Below are 16,040 nucleotides of genomic sequence, written 5' to 3' on the forward strand. Positions count from 1 at the left end.
GAGAGCACATCAAGGGTATACACGCTGGGAAACATGTGTATCGCCAATTTAACGACCACTGTAGCGAATTTACGTATATAGTCTAACCTAAATCCGGCCCTGCTTCTACTATTCTTATCTAATATGCCAGTTCTGGAATCGCTGGCGGCTCTATTGCGCCGTGAGACGCCCCTAGATTCGCTTCCAAAACCCCCCGTGATTAGGATTTCGCCGACCTTATACAGCTCGGCAGCAACTCCGCTAACGATCTGTGTCTACACATTAACTTTATTCGGAGTTGTGGCCGTCAGTATCACCGGCCAGATTAAGCTCCCGGCTTTAATGGGCAGGACGTGTAGCATCGTCTACGAATTTGCCGTCTCGACCACCCCATACGTCACGACAGCGCTTACCTTTACACGTCTAGCAGCAGTATTGGCCTGGATACTTCCTAGACCTTAGCTTCTCAACGGTGCAGCCATGTGTGAAAATCACATTAAGTAGCAGCAGTGGAATTGGATAAGCTCTTTTTTTTATAGAGAAGTTCTAAAGAAGACAAAACGTTTATAACCCCCCAGCGTTTGCAGCCTATGCGGAACTCAGTTGGCACAGGCTAACGTCTTATGCAGTGAGGATTAGAAAGCAGCCTAAGCCAGATATATATGCCAGGACTTTTGCAACAGGACGGAGGGGCAGAGATATTCTGTAGTTGGAATATAGGCACCCTTTCGCACTCTTCACTGTGGTCTGATACCTCCCTCATCCTCAATTGCAGCCATGTATTATCATTCTTTCACTGCCTATAGTGCCTAGTTTCACAATTGTCAAGCCCTTGATACGCACATAGTCCCGCCTGTGCAAGATGGCCAAGCTAGGAACATTCTTCCTTTGCCTGATGCTTCATGTCGGTTGTCCTTGGCCTGCTCATTAGTACTGAGCATCAGAGGCACAACCATCTAGGTTGCCCAGTCATCTTGAATGGAACTCTTCGATCCCATGTCCGCTGAACGCTTGTGTCTTCTGGGACGTTGTAGCGACGAGCAGCATCCACACAGGGCTCGTTTCTCATTATATATTCTCCGGCTTGGTATTACGAACTCCCACCAAACAAGAGGCCGACAGCTGATATCGCTGAGCCCAATAAGATGACTTTACATAGTGCATGAGTGCTAAGAACCTGTTTGCTATGCGTCTTGAACAAGGCGCAAGTGCTTTCGTTCCAAAGATGCCTCTCTTGTTGGAAAACAGTTTCGCACTCTTCAATTAGTCCGTCATGACGCTGGAGCGTGAAGTGGTCCATAGTATACGATTGAGCGGTCTCTTGCTCATTACCTTTGAGGCCCTTTCTGCTCCAGAGTCTCACCCCCAACTCGTACAAGCGTGCGGCTTGTTAGCTGCTTGTAATCCATTGAGAGAAACCGTGATCGACCACATGGGGATGCCGAGATTGCCCTTGATTCGTCGCGATAGATGTTGCTGAAGACACGGCACTATTGTCAATAGAGAACATGGGTTGGTGCTGCGTACTTTGTAGGTGCAGATTTGCACGAATATCAAGGTTGCAGGTCCACAGACCAGTAGAAGAACGGTTGTGGAAAGAGAGCATTCAGTAGAGTTCGAAGGGTGGTTTGCTGTATAGGAAGTTGCTCAGAAGCGGAGTGGGGCGTGTGGGGACCACCCTCGCGTGGATAGTGTCGGGGTATATAACTCACTATACCAAGAAGGCCCAATAAAGTTTCGGCCAATATAAATCAGCGCGACGCGTTCTTCATCCTCGTATTTATAGACCTCTTCATTTTATCGTAGGATTTTAAAGCATTTTATGTTAGGGTTCAAAAGCTGTGTAAACTTCAAACGCTAATTATATATGCCCATCCTTTGGATTTTTAATGATGTATGATCGTCCACTGTTCTGCTTTTCCCCCAAAATTTCTCTCGCCGTTCGGATTAATCATAACATTCTACCATTCTGGCTTAATACCACATTTCCCCCAGGATCTCGAATTACTTCTAATTAAAAAAGGGCATCATAACATATCAATTGGATTATACCAGAGCTCCGCTCGGCTTGGACTGCCTTCCTACCGAGCTAGATTCGGCGGTTTTATCACTCTTGTCTAACTGCGAAGCTAAGAACTTTCGCCTGACATGTAAATGCTTAGGCTTAGAGTTATCGCTTCGCTGAGAGAAGGTATTCTTATCTGCCAATATGCGCAATAGCGAACCACGACGTGCTTCGTCGGGGAGTCGTCGAGACCGTCTGGGATGATACGCGACTTCCACAATAAATCGACCATGAAATTTCTGCCCAGGATGACGATTACAGAATGATGTCCTGAATGGTTCGCAAAAAGTTGCGAGATTAGTGTTGGAACAATAGAAGAGCGTGACTACTGTCACAGAAAGGTTGCTACAATGGACGAAGGTATAAGTAGCAATTGTACTGAGAGACAGCAGAAAACTAAAGAAGAGCACTTGCCGCTTACCAGCAACTCCTGGCCTAACAGGATGACATACTAGCATTGGGTGCTGATGCGGAAGCTTTGAGCCACGGTATAAAGCAGTTCCCGTCGCTGAGCCGGATCGTCATTACATCCATGGCTCACGGATTCCTACACGAACCTTCCTACGCGAGCCCTATGATTCGTGGGTTTCCACCTGGCTTTTTTACTAAAGCCTACTGAAGTTTACATGGCTTTCGTGAAGTGAAGCACGAATGGCCCTTGAGTCTCCGCTCCACGCCTGACTTCCTTGAAAAGTACGGCGAGTACTAACCCAAACTCACTGGCACTAGTATTATCTATTATGATAGTAAGCGTGTTCGTGTTCCTGCATTGATACGCGGCAAGTGATCCTTTCTCGCCTGGTAGGTATGTACTTGAAGCACTGGACTGGTACTCAGGTGGGTGGTTACTGGGGAATTCCCCGTGTTAAACTTTTTACAATTTCCTTTTTGCGTTCTTCTGTGATTTTGGCTACATTATTCTGCTCTGATGGCAAAAGAAAGGCGACGAAAATGTCACACCGCAGAACATAGCAGCTTACTATGAATGCTGACTGAAGAAACACCATACTCTCCCTCCCTTTGTCCATCATATGCAAGATCGTTAGGGGACCCTGGTATTCGCTGTATTGCTGCTCGCCTCAAAGTTGGTGGAAGTCTTTCATGACAGATGCTTGTCGAGGAGTAGGAGAGCTGGAGCCAACTTCTGTTAGTCAGAGTACGTTAGACTGTTAGGGAAGTGAAATTTGAGGACTTACGAAGTGAGCTGGTCACAGAAATATGAAAAGTCGCCTGTGCTAGTTTCTTTTTCTTCGTTCGCAGAGAAGAAGACAAAGGAGAGTAAGGAAAATCCAGACCGCTATGTTCAAGCATCAGCGCACATCGTCGACTTAGCAAATGACATATAGACTTACAAAGCTGCAAATTTGACATATCGCCAAGCGATTGCCTTAGTGCACCCAGCATTTAGGGTCGCTGATAGTAATATAAGCAGCAAGCAGCAAAAGCTTTGATATTGGAGGGACATACCATGGCTTGACTCTCTAATCTTCAAGTCGAACAGCATAGAAAGCACCATGCGGAGTGATGTACCATCGACAGGGCAGATTATCAATGGTCATGCGGTTGCGCTGCGTCCAATTACCATCAAGCTCTCTGACACAATACATGCGAGAGGGATCGTCATCCTCAGGCTTGAAGCCCTGGGGCTCGAGCGTGTTGTTTTTGTGCATAGAGTTGAGCAGTTCAATGGTGTTCTCGCTCTGCGTGCGGCCGACACCCATGATGTCGGGGTAGAGCATGCCCTGAGGGAGTAAATTGGGAGCGCAATTTCCTGCAATGACGTGACCACCCATAGGTCCGCCAACAGGCTGAGGCATGCTAGGACTGTGCATGACGGCGGGAAAACCCTGGGAGTGCATCGCTGCCGGCATAGCCTGTATGTTCTGGCCGCCCTGAACCATGACAGGGGGCTGGTAAGACATGATGGGCATAGCAACAGGGGCAGTTGCCATACCAGTCTGGACCTGTAATGAGAAAACCTGTTAGTAGGAGCATCCGTAAAACATATGTTAAGCGTGTTTGAATAAGACTGAGAGACCAGTGAGTTGTCAATTGCCCGCAGAAGAAGCGCTACTCAGTCCATCATCAAGATGGTATGATACATCACTAAGTATTCAGACAATTATGTTCAGGCGAGAGACTTGCTTGAGAAGGGCAGAAGCACGGAGCTTCTCGCGCAACTGGTACGGCTGTAGATGTCGGAACTGCCGGTCGAGGGCAAGTACAGACCTGAGGCATGGGTATACCGCAGGGTGCAGGTGCGGGTGTGGTTGGGTAAGGACACGTGCAGGGTGTTGGCTGCTGGGCCACGAATGCAGAACCACCACCGGGTGCGACTTGGACACCGGCGTCGAAGCGAGGACGGTAAGTGTGGACCATTGGGCCGTACGTGGTGTCAGGGACGGGCGGCTGGAAGTGCTGGCCCATGTTGGGCATAGAACCATTACCGTATCCGGCCATTGTGGCGAGGTGATAGTGATGCTGAGTGGGAATCAAGAGCTGGAGGTATATGTGTATGAAGCAGTGTGGATCTATGGGATCGGGAACAAAGACAGAGAAGTTCCTTACACAATGGGGATGAAAGTAAGGTTGGTAAGTGTTTGTGTAACTGACCAAGTTTGCTTGAGGGTGACTTATGAAATATGGATTGTGTTGATGAAGCTGGTAAGCTCCAGGGTGGGGCAGAGGGTTGCTGTTATGATAGAAACAACCAGCTCCGGGAGCTGCGGCCTGTTGAGTTGGCGGAAGAAAGCCACCAGTTTGGTGAACACTCGGCAGCTGACCAAAGGTAGGGTTGTGGCCATTCAGGGCAGCCGCGTTGACTGCTTGGCCACTGGCCCTGTTGGTATTCTGCCAACTTTGCTGGACGCCGGGGCCTCGGACGTCAGGATCGCTGGCGGTACCGGTACTGGCGTGTCTGCTGGGCTCGGCGTTCACGACAGGGCTCTTGGAAGGAGCAGAGGGCTTCTGAGTGGGAGTGTCGTCTTCGATTGTAACCTTTTTGCCCTTTCTTTCCGGCATTCTGGCAAGTATAGACAGGCGATGGGCGACGACGAATGAAAGAAGAACCAGCAATGGGTGATGTGTATATTGGCGGTAAATCGGGAATGTAGATTTGTGGAATAGAGAGTTCAAGTATCTTTGACCTTGTGATGAAAAGTTTTCGGGTAAACTCAGGCAGGGGTTCAAGTGCGAGCTGAGTGCGGTGATTGAGGTCTGCCGTGGAGGATAAGCTCACCCCGAATAACCATTGATGGAATGGTTGGCAGGCTTTCTGTTGGCCGAAATAAAAGGCATGGACTTGTTCACTCACGCTGGACCCAGGCCGCTTTGCATGCATGAAACAGACAGTAAATAAAGCATAGACACTAACCGTATTTCCTACTCTAGGAACCCATCGTTGGCCGTTCCAAACATACTGGAACATCTGCCGCTGGCGATGCTCGGGCATGTCCTCCTCCTCGAGAACAATATCTTTTACCGGCCAGCACTGCAAGCACATTGTGTTTTCAGTTGTCCGTGTCAGTTCTGCGATGTGTTTCAATGGTACTATATGAGGTTATGGGGGAGTAGGACTGGCTGCGTCGAATAAATTCAAGTATGGCATCTCCTTCGTGTTTGTTGTTGCTCGGACGAAAGCTCTGATAAAATAGGGAGCAACGCGTTGGTGGGAGCAACCATGGCCAGTTAGCACTTGCCGCAATATTTTCTATGCTACTAAATATCATTAATTATTATCACTGCTCTGTGATGCCAATCCGCACCCATGGGCACATGAAGCGTTTAGCCAACCATAGTATTTCCAAGCATTACATAGAAAGTTTGATGCATTTATCTGGTTTGGATTGACCAGAGTGTGAGTGTCTAATGGCACCGGATTCATTCTCCAAAAACTATTGTCTGCCATTTGCTTGATAATACATCATACTTTCCTGTTCTCTGGATTCTCTTCTGTTGGCATGGATTAAGCTGTCATGTACGTTCTTCGAAACAGTTGTCATGAATAAGACCAATGCTCACATCTTATGTCGAGCTATTGTTGTCCCTAGAACCGGTGGCTGAGCCCGTCTCTGATCTAACTGACCTGCTGCTGGCCTCACGATCTTCTTCCATGGCAGACTTTGGTTTAATTGCGTGTATATATTCATCCTTCTGGGTCATCCTGTAATATCCTCCCCCAAGCCATCGGTATCGGTTGTTGTAGTTGTTGGATTGTGTCCGCCTTGTACTGTGTGACGTTCTGAATCCGGAATCATGTAAGACTATTACCAAATTCAGTTGGAATGTAGGAAACATGAACGAGAGTCGGAAATACCCTGACAAAGACTGGATACACCTTCGGCTTTAGCAAGAACTCGTCAAGAAGGCCATTAAAGTCTTCGCATGTCTTCAATATTTTCCAGTCCTCAACGAGTTGTGGATTCCTTCCAATTAGCTCAAGTTTCTTGTACGACCAGCTGCGGTTAACGGCTAGCCTACCATCATCGCTTGATTGTAGAGTCTGCTGCTCTGGCTCGTACAGGGCTAATGCCTTCGGTTCCCAGTCATCTCCAATGGAGTTGTAGACATCCCAGTTGGAGATTGCTTGACACTGAGGTGCGAGGCTCTCCAGCCAGATAAGAAATTTCTCGTGCTCGTCTTTCATTCGTGACACTGTTGTTTCGTGAAATTGTAATCCGAGCTTATGATTGACTCCGATGTTGATAAGGCAGACTTTGAGTGTGGGTAGTATGGGCGAGCTCGCAGGACGAGGCTCGTCGGAAAGCTCAAGTTCATGTCTGGCAATAAGCTGAACCTAGAGTAGTATTATTAGTTGGTCGCGAAAATCGTACCTCCTTTGTAATATTGACCTTCTCCTTCATGCTCATCTGCGCCATCGGCATAGTGTCATACCAATCAACCAAGTTATGCTGCTCTATGTGGCGATCCAGTATCGGTGACATGGAGGAGACCACATCTGCGTTCTTCTCCATAAAGTTTTTGATATCCGCATAGTGAGCCTTGATGATCGCGTCCTTCGGAGGCGAATCATCAAGGCGGACCTTGAGGTAGGAGTGGGTATGCTTCATGGAGAGGTAGACTTCCTCTGCCTGCTCGCTCACTCCACGGATCTCCTTGGTATGGGGCCCATCTGAATCGAGCTTCCCTTGGATTTTCTGTGCAAGAACGTCTCTCAAGGTCACAGGTACTCCATTAGCGCGCCAATTGGAGATATAGTAGGATATCAGGTGGGTTTTAAGCTGCTCCGGGGTGAGCATTGTGACAGACTAAATTCCGATAAGTTGATGTAGTTGGACAGAGTAGGATATGTAAAGTACAGAAGTGGCAAGTGGGAGGTGAAAAGAAGCACGCGACGCTACAACTGAATGCCGTGGATTCACACTGATGTCATACGGAACAATCTCGACCGTTGCTAGGTTTTAGGAACTGCGTCGGATGAAACTTGGCAGGGGCGAATGGAGTAAGACGAGTTATCGCATCTATGCCAGTACATGTTCGAACCTGACGATTGCATGGTGGGTGGCTGCTCATGAGCCCGTGCCCATCGCCAGACCAACCGAATTTCATCAAAACAGGAAACCGCATTCGAGGTCATAAAAAGTCAATTGCCACCCCAGTGCTGACTAGAACGCCTAACCGTCGCATCCACAGCCATGGAATGCATTCTAATGCGCTTTGCCATCTAATTTACATACGTCCAGTCAGAGGAGAGATGATCCATTCGCTATGCGACCAACCTCAAAGGAGGCACCGTCGTTCAGACCAAAAAATATAAGTGATTACATCGTGTAAGAGGACGGACAGGGGTCAAGTCCAAATATCGTACATGGTATGCCCAGTAGTTGGGCGACCGCTATATGGCGGCGAGCTGTCTGAGTCGGAATTTCGTATCAAGGGTCGCATTTATAGTCTTCGCTCGGGTTCGTCGCCCTCGAGGAATACGCGCTTGGTGACCTAGATGACAGCAATTAGTCTGACAGTTCCAATAACAGGGCGTGGTTTCGTCTTACGGCCCAGGCACCAGCAATTGAGGCAACAACACCGCCAGAGATCAACATTGGTCGCAGGCCTCTCGTGCTCTTGAATACCATACCGCTCAGTCCGCCAGCCAAGATGGTATTGAACGCATCGTGCTTGCCCCTGAGATATCCAACACCGGAGTTGAGCAGGTTGTATGTGATTGCGACAACACCGGCCGAGTTTCCGAGGAAAGGCCCACGACGGGTGACAGCGTTGAGCACCGAGTTGAGACGCAGCTTGGGGGGCTGGTTTGCTGATCGCCTCAATCCCTCCTGTAGACCCCAGGCGCCACCTATCGTCAAGGCGGACAAATATGTAATACCGGTTCCGTAGCAGAGATCGTCACTGAAGCCTCGAGAAGGGATAACCGACTGTGAACTGGGATCTGCGAGGGCGGCATCCTCGAGGGTAAGGTACTCCAAGCTGTCCCTGTTGAGGCCGGCCAAGGGATGTAGTTGTGAAGGATCGGCAAAAGCCGAGCTCTTGAGGAAGGCGTCGACGCCTTGAGCTTCCGAGGGGTCAAAAGGTGTCGAGGCGAAGGTTGTGGTAGGTGTCGGCGTCGGCGACTGCTCGTGGCTAGGAGGCGCAGATTGGTCTGACGACGATGACGGCTTGCGCCCCATGAGGGTGTCCCAGATGGCCATGATGTCTGTCTGGTGATGTGAAAGGGTCCGAGGTGGTACGTAGTATGTAGATTGTGGAATTTGGAATATATTACAGATAGAATGATATGCACAAAGAACGGGGCGGTTTGGAAGGTTGAGATCAAAGTGCTTGGGGACGTTGATGTAATGCTGCCGCACGGGTGCCGACCTGGCTGTATTAGAAAAGGTTGTCTTTCGTCTTTTGTCTTCCGTCTTCCAAGTGGGAAGAGAGCTCCCGATGGCCGCCGACTGTCGATAAAAAAATCTGGTCCGCGATTAAGTCAGATGGTCCGTGCACAGACAAGGTTGTGGTCTGGGAAGTCGCGGACGAGCTAATAGTGGGTCTTGGCTCGGTTTTTGGCACTTGCAAGAAACTTTACGTCGGGTCAGAAAGCGCAGGCGGGCGCATGCACGATTTTGAAAGGGATATTGGGTATTCAAATTTTGGATTCAAGTTTGGGTTGTTGGAAAGATTCCAATCTTTCGGTTAAAACAAAAGCCGCTTGCAATCTCTCGTCCAGTTCCATACAACGCATGGATGTTCTGACCTGAATTGCCGCCTCTGGTTCTTTTCTGCCTCATGTCAAAAGTGGCAGGTATACAAACCAGGCCGTCCGTCCTTTTGGAGAGAATCGCTACAACATGGATAATTCTGTGGCCCGTGAGGCCTACCCCGGCCTGCATGAGCCCAAGTTCAACCCGCGCAATGCTGTGAACTGGATCGAGCAGAAACCAGCACCCAATCAAGTCTCGTAGGTTTCTTTTGTCAAAGTCAAAGGCTTGATGGACGGCTGCTTATGAGAAAAGGTATGCATGTGATCTCTTCGGACAATTACTTCAACCCGCCTCGAAGCCGAAGCAAACATCTGGTCATGCTTGCGTCAAGCTCTGTGGATTTGTTGAGCAATGCTCCAAGTCGGAATCTTCTGTAATTCGAAGGTATGCTTTCGCCCAAGATACTGCTCACAACCTCCTCAATATCTACGTGGAATGGAACGAGCAGGACCAACACAGGTCTATGCGACTCATACTCGATTTTCTTAAGACCTCTATTCTGAAGAACATAGACCCCCAAGTCGGCCACGCTATCAAGGACATGATCCTCACAGATGTTGTTTCTTTCATCACACTGGAATCCACCAAGCCAAGTGTGAAATCCGCCATGACAGCTCTAGACTATTTCCTGCAGAAAGACGTTTTCTACCTGAATGACGTTATTGCTACTTTTCAACACGTTCACCGTATCTCCGAGGAACGTCTGCAGAGCTGGACTAGATTCATTTCAAAAGTGTTTGAATGGATGGAAATGAAGAATATTTGCCCCATAGCCGGCAAGTTGTTAGCAACCATCTTCTCAGGGCCCTGGGACGAGAGCAAAAACGTTAGGTTCCTCCCAGACTCTTGGCATAGCTTCCTATGTGCAGGGTTGGATGCCGATATTAGTCTTCTTGAGCCAATCCAGCTCTATACTCTGATACCACTGTTCACGTCAGACAAGGAACAAATGCTCAAATATATTGAATATTTGTTCTCGATACAAATTTCGAGCGAGGTTAAAGCTAGTCTTAGTATCACTCAAATGATATGGCTTTCGGCTCTAGAGGCAGGAAAGAAAGTCGGGTTTGTGGGGGAACCATCGACCGGTTTGTACACTTTGGCCTACCGATGATTGCATGCTGACCAAGTTAGGCTCTGAGCAAAGTGCACAGACAGATGGAGTCGTGCGTCTAGAAAGAAACGTGCTGGAAGATCTCCTGTCTCACAGTTCTCAGGAGGCTCGGGCATCTGCTGTTTCGATACTGATTGCGTCTCCATCGACCTCAAAGCCGTACAGCAGAGCTTCTTTAGAGTTGTTGCAACAGTTTCTTCCGGCATTTCACGCTGATGGCGATGCAAAGTTCAGGTATGACGTTTTAGGCTATTCAAGAAACATGATATCCAGGATCATTGGCGCAATTGGAGGAATTACGAAGGACCTGGATCGTAAGATGAAGAAGAACAAGAAGAACGATGCAAGCAGTTCAGAGAGCGTTGAGATTGCCGCATTCCGGGACCTTCTTTCGCTACACACCAGCTTTCTCCAGTGGTACTTCGACTTTCTCAAAAGCGAGCTAATCCCGACTGCTTCGTACCAGAGACACATTACATCGCTTAAAGCAATGGTATATGTCTTAAAATCCGACCTTCGTAGTATCACGAACAAGACAGGCCAGACACTATCTCTTACCGATTATGCATGGCTAAGAGCCGTTCTTGACCTGTTAATGGATCCATTCGACGACGTGAGAGAAACTGCAGCAAGTCTATTGGTGTTGTTATCTTCTAGTGGTGCCGATAATGAAGTGTTTGCACACTCACAACATATGCTACAAGAACTTGAAGAGTTCTGCACAAGAGCTGAAAAACTTGCCAGCAGAACTGCTCGTGCTGATCATTCAGATGGAGTTGCAAGATCTTACGAAGTATTGTGTCGGTGGCTATCATCTAGAGACGACAAACTCACGATCCCTGCTCGGATACTGGCTGATATCGAAAACAAGTTGTCTGCAGCTGAATCGAACCTAGCGGAAGCTGTTTTACAGGCACCCATACATGGCGCTTTCGCTGCTCTTCGGTATGTACCTCAAATGTATTGGGAATCACCTTCAACTTATTGACTGGCCCAGATATGTTTGGTTGTCGCTATCCACTATCACGTATAGTCCAGAAGAACTTCAGAATTTGGAGTCGTTACAATCACACGCGATCGGATGTTGTCAGAGAATTTGGCACGCCGTGAGGCTGGTACTTTGCGATGATTCACCCGAAGGCCACCTGCCAGAGGAGCTTGAAGAAGTGGATGAGCTCGACACGAAAGATTTGCTAAGCTACAGTTTCCGCGCTGTCCACGAATCAAGGTATGGTAGTTCTAGGTATGGCAGTACACAACTTGCCAGCTGACGTCGTGTTTTAGTCATCTCCTGCGAGTTATTGCCAGTACAGTGAGGTCCTCGAAGGCAGGGTTCATCCACCCTTCCTATGACGAGTTTGAGGCCATTGGCAATTTGACTTTCGACCAACTATCCAACCTGAGGCATAGAGGTGCATTTACCACTGTATCGCAGACTTTTACCAGTTGCTGTCAATTGGTAAAATATGCTGCCGCATCATCGTGCCGGGACAGCGAGCTTCTCAATGTTTGGTATGAGGTGAGAATTTTGGCCGATCTCCATTTGCGACAATTACTCACAATGATAGGGAGCTCTTTCGTGTATTTACTCTCAAACATCAACGACAAGAAGATCTGCAGGAATTCCTGCTCTTGTTGTTGGCATCCTATCATCGAGCGCTGAGCAACCCTCTTTTCACGACGTCATGCAGAAACTACAGGAAATTGCGAAGCAGCCTGCTAGTATAACCGAAACGGACGGTTCCAATGTACCGCAAGTTCATGCAACAAACTGTATTAAGGATATTTTCAAAAGTTCTATGCTAAGCAAGCGTGCTGAGCCGTATCTCACGGATTGCCTACAATTGGCGGCAAACAGTCTCAAGTCTGAAGTGTACGTATGCCTCACCCTTGTGTATAATCGCAGGATACACTAACGTGTCTTTCTTTCGCAGTTGGGCTATCCGCAATTGTGGTTTGATCCTCCTAAGGAGTCTTATCGACACTCTGTTCGGGACCAGTGAGAGCAAAACGTCAATGGAGGCGGGTTGGGATGGCCGAACTACGAGACTAGCATGGCACAAGTATGATTCTCTTCCCTTGCTTCTAGTAAACCTCCTCAAATCGGGACAGACCACTCAGGATGTGTCGAAGGGTATGGTAAGAGCCGAATCTGTGTTCCCTGCTTTGGACATCATTCGCAGAGCTGGACCACCGCAAGAATTCAAGAGCGAGCTATACGGTGTTGTTGCCTGGTACCTCGGAAGTCCCATTTGGCACGTACGAGAAATTGCAGCCCGCACACTTTGTTCATTCTTGCTCCAGGCAGACTGGTTGGGGCGCATCAGGACGCTCCTTCAAAAGTCCTACTCCTCAGCTAACAAAATCCATGGAGCACTCCTGACGCTCAAGTTCTTGCTTGAACGGCTGCTTGAAGCCATGCCTGACAAACTATTTAGTAAGTTTTTTCCAAGTCGCTGTGATCTCCTCAAGGCTTATATCAAGTGTTAGGTTACTATCCTGATGTTTTATTTGAGCTTCTTGAGGAAATTTCACAGGCATCTTGCAGCTTCCAGGCTTGTTCCGAGGCACGTGCTGTGTATTTTGAAATCATTGGCTTTCTAAACGCACTGAAGAGTAAAGAGAGGCTCTCCTCTAGTACTAGAGAAGTCGATTTGCTTGAGCTTGATTATACTCCTCCATCCTCAACTAGAGATCGCAAGGCTGTCCCTTCGGCGCTAGAAGAATCCAAAGAAGCACAAGCCTGTACCATTTCCGACATGGAACGACTACTCTTCTCGGGGCAACCAGCAACTAACCTAAATATAAAACCATTGTTTTCTAGTGATACAAACGTTGCCTGCGACGCACTACAGACCATTCTCGCATACACTGACAGCGAGAAGAAGGTCCTGTTCGGCACCATCGGGACAGCTCAGATATTAGAGATCTGCTTGACGACGCTTCGTAACACGGACGCGCCTGAGCCACGCACAGTTGCCCTGAAGATTCTCGCTTCGCAGTTCGACGGAATATTCAAGCATGGCACACGCGAATTGCTACCGTCCGTGGACGAGCTTAGATTGTTATGGACCAAACTGCAAAGTCAACCCATGAATCCATGCTTGGCAGATGCCATCATTCGTGCCAGCGGACCAGTTATGAAGGCAATCTCAACACAAATCCAAGAGGAATCAGATCGGAGTTTAGATCAATGGTTTAGACCATGGGGTGAAATGATGAGAAATGCTGGGTCAGATGACAAGGTTCGACCGGCCCATATCCCCACATTCTCATGCACGACAAGCTAATCACAATCAAAGGGCTTCGATACGCGTATGGCTGGAATTCGCGCGATTGTGTCATTTACGTCACATGGCGGGCCACCAAACTCGTCTCTTGCCAACCTACCATGGCTCCTAGCGCTCTACGACTATCTCAACGACGACGACGACGAAATCCGTGAGATCGCGACCACCGGGACAATCCCAATTCTCGGTAAACCGCTCGCCTCTATCGAATCAAGCGTACGACTTCTCTCTTGGCTCGCAGAGCGATTCGGCGACGCCGATGAGTTCCGCACGCATGTAGCGTCTCGCATGATCGGTCATGTAGCCATGACCCCCCAAATGAGAAGTGCGGCTCTAAGCGGTTGGACACCAGCCGCCGCCCAACTCACCAAGGCGCTGCAGTTTGACGGCTCGCTCTTTGCAGTTGAGGAGCATAATTTGTATGTCGACGAAGTCCGTGAGACGCTACGCTGGAAGACTGTATTTGATACACTCTCATATACCGGGGATAACAAGGTGGTGACGGCTTTGGCCGATTGGACGATCGCTGGTTTACGGGACTTGGTGAAACATGCTTCTGGTGATGACGGGGTCTTGGGGTGGACGTCGAAACCTGCGGTCTTCGCATTATGTTCGCGGGTTGTGGTGACTGCTGTCGCCTTGTCGAAGAAGGGCAACGAGGAGGTCAAAAATGAACTAGAGAGATTTGTGGACTTGGGAAGGCAACACAGACTCCATGGTCTCTTGCTGGAGTTGTGTGAGGCCAGGTGATACGTCGCCAGTTCCTTGAAAAGTCATGTTTCTAGGTAGTTAATGAAGTTGGATATAGACAGTTTTATGATTCCTTCTAACTAGACCACTACTATTCGGCATTGTGGTGACCTCCAGGTCTACTTTGCTGCTATTCATCAGGGAATAGGCTGCGTGTATGTGTAATGGACTTCAAATATCAAACGAACGTTACATGACAAGTCAATAAGACTCAACGGCTGGAGCTCGCGAGTTACAGATAATGATACTCCCGTGATGAACCGTTTGAACAATGGGTCGACCATCGGTAGTCCACGGTTGTACTCCGGTGAACTGCATCATCAACTTGTAGCTTGTAAATGAAGAAAGGAAACACAATACATGGATCTCAACAGTTGATGTTTCCCATCACCATCGGGGACCGTCCCGAAGGTAGCTGCTCTGGTGACTCCGCCGAGCGGTTTAGCTCCTTGCTTGCGTTGCTTACACAAGAACTCATAATATTTGGAAACCCCTACTTGTTATGAGAAAAAGCAAAACCAGGACTCAATTCAATCCGAGCTTTCGTCTTAATCACTTCTACTTTTTGTTGTCACGATGTAACAATGAAGGCTCTCTGGGGAGTTACTAGGTCTCTGGGATGTCCTTCTTAGATTGGAACACCGTCTAACATTCTGAAACTAGCATCATGCGGACCGACCACAACAATATCCCCATGACATGCCATCTACTGTTTCATCGTGAAGTTGAGATGCCTATGTTGTTATTTCCCCAGCGTTGCTTTGTCACAATGACATACCAAGCTACGTATGGCGATTTCGATGGATTAAAGATCTTAGTGTTCTAGTTAGAATGTACCTATGTTCGAACTTCTGTTCGAAGTCTTCTCCTAGTAAGATAAATGAAAGAGAGGAGAGTACCTGCGTGTTATTGCCTTAATATCAGTAATTTAGTAAGTGTGTTATTGAACAGCAAATGAACCCTGGATGATCGAAAATTCGAGATAACTATTCTAGCATAGAAGAAGGATAAGTGCTATAAGTGTAATTAGTGAGGAGTTGGTTCGTCTAAGCAGTTACGTTGTATTTGTGCATTGAACGCCTGACAAGCAGCAAAGTCTTAACCATATCCGAGCATGAATATAAGTTCTCCACGTTTGTATCACTATATTTTGCAGGGGGTCTCAAATTATGATTAAGCCACCACTTAATGTGGCTTGAATTGATTTAATACCCAGGGATGATATCTGGTCGGGGAGCCGAGACGCCCATTCGCCCGTTACGCCTCAGCCTGCAGGACAGACATTGACAAACCAGGCTTCAGCCCTCCACTGTCACTGATTTCTTGCCGGGCCCTTCTTGCTCGCGAACTATGCCTTACCTGGCACTGTTATAGTCAATACGTTAGCTTTCTAGTCCAGAATCCTACGTAGGTTAACCAGCCAGACCGTGTATTTCAAGGAGCGCAGGTCATTGCAAAGCTATAACGACCTACAACGGTATCCGCTTCTGGCAGCGAGTCTCAAACCCTGCTCACTTCAGTTCATACTAACCTACGGTTAGTCTAGTCCGGAAATACAACATTGAGTAAGGCTTATGCCCCTCAATACGGTAACTTTAACCTTACAAAGAAGACCGATTTTG

At 48.1% G+C, this 16,040-nt stretch overlaps 4 protein-coding genes across 4 annotated transcripts; 1 reads left to right on the forward strand and 3 right to left on the reverse strand.

The window, feature by feature from the left end:
• Positions 1–730: 730 nt before the first annotated feature.
• Positions 731–1,601, reverse strand: BKA67DRAFT_563533 (uncharacterized protein). Its single transcript, XM_046102667.1, has one exon. It carries the CDS (start codon positions 1,583–1,585, stop codon positions 1,370–1,372), a length of 216 nt encoding a protein of 71 aa, XP_045958170.1. The 5' UTR covers positions 1,586–1,601; the 3' UTR covers positions 731–1,369.
• Positions 1,602–6,201: 4,600 nt separating this feature from the next.
• On the reverse strand, positions 6,202–7,302 carry BKA67DRAFT_658240 (uncharacterized protein; the record flags this gene model as incomplete). The annotated part of the gene is made up of 3 exons (XM_046107249.1): positions 6,202–6,306; positions 6,360–6,839; positions 6,877–7,302. The coding sequence occupies 3 exons, from the start codon at positions 7,300–7,302 to the stop codon at positions 6,202–6,204; spliced, it is 1,011 nt and encodes a 336-aa protein (XP_045958171.1).
• Positions 7,303–7,916: 614 nt separating this feature from the next.
• On the reverse strand, positions 7,917–8,946 carry BKA67DRAFT_263969 (putative mitochondrial import inner membrane translocase subunit TIM23). Its single transcript, XM_046095834.1, has one exon. It carries the CDS (start codon positions 8,707–8,709, stop codon positions 8,014–8,016), a length of 696 nt encoding a protein of 231 aa, XP_045958172.1. The 5' UTR covers positions 8,710–8,946; the 3' UTR covers positions 7,917–8,013.
• Positions 8,947–8,958: 12 nt separating this feature from the next.
• Positions 8,959–14,588, forward strand: BKA67DRAFT_563541 (putative death-receptor fusion protein-domain-containing protein). The gene is made up of 9 exons (XM_046102668.1): positions 8,959–9,461; positions 9,517–10,352; positions 10,399–11,323; positions 11,376–11,606; positions 11,663–11,897; positions 11,947–12,251; positions 12,313–12,815; positions 12,869–13,623; positions 13,681–14,588. Exons 1-9 carry the CDS (start codon positions 9,352–9,354, stop codon positions 14,416–14,418), a joined length of 4,638 nt encoding a protein of 1,545 aa, XP_045958173.1. The 5' UTR covers positions 8,959–9,351; the 3' UTR covers positions 14,419–14,588.
• Positions 14,589–16,040: the final 1,452 nt, after the last annotated feature.

This window comes from Truncatella angustata (assembly GCF_020726525.1).
Source record: "Truncatella angustata strain MPI-SDFR-AT-0073 chromosome Unknown BKA67scaffold_4, whole genome shotgun sequence".
In the NCBI taxonomy this organism is placed as follows: Eukaryota; Fungi; Ascomycota; class Sordariomycetes; order Amphisphaeriales; family Sporocadaceae; genus Truncatella; species Truncatella angustata.

Bases quoted from the DNA above. Each gene is read 5' to 3' on its own strand.
- BKA67DRAFT_563541 (XM_046102668.1), top strand. From the start codon at position 9,352: ATGGATAATTCTGTGGCCCGTGAGGCCTACCCCGGCCTGCATGAGCCC. The intron at 10,353-10,398 runs GTTTGTACACTT...TGACCAAGTTAG, and splicing joins TGTGGGGGAACCATCGACCG to GCTCTGAGCAAAGTGCACAG. The intron at 13,624-13,680 runs GTTCGACCGGCC...TCACAATCAAAG, and splicing joins ATGCTGGGTCAGATGACAAG to GGCTTCGATACGCGTATGGC.
- BKA67DRAFT_563533 (XM_046102667.1), bottom strand. From the start codon at position 1,585: ATGCTCTCTTTCCACAACCGTTCTTCTACTGGTCTGTGGACCTGCAAC.
- BKA67DRAFT_263969 (XM_046095834.1), bottom strand. From the start codon at position 8,709: ATGGCCATCTGGGACACCCTCATGGGGCGCAAGCCGTCATCGTCGTCA.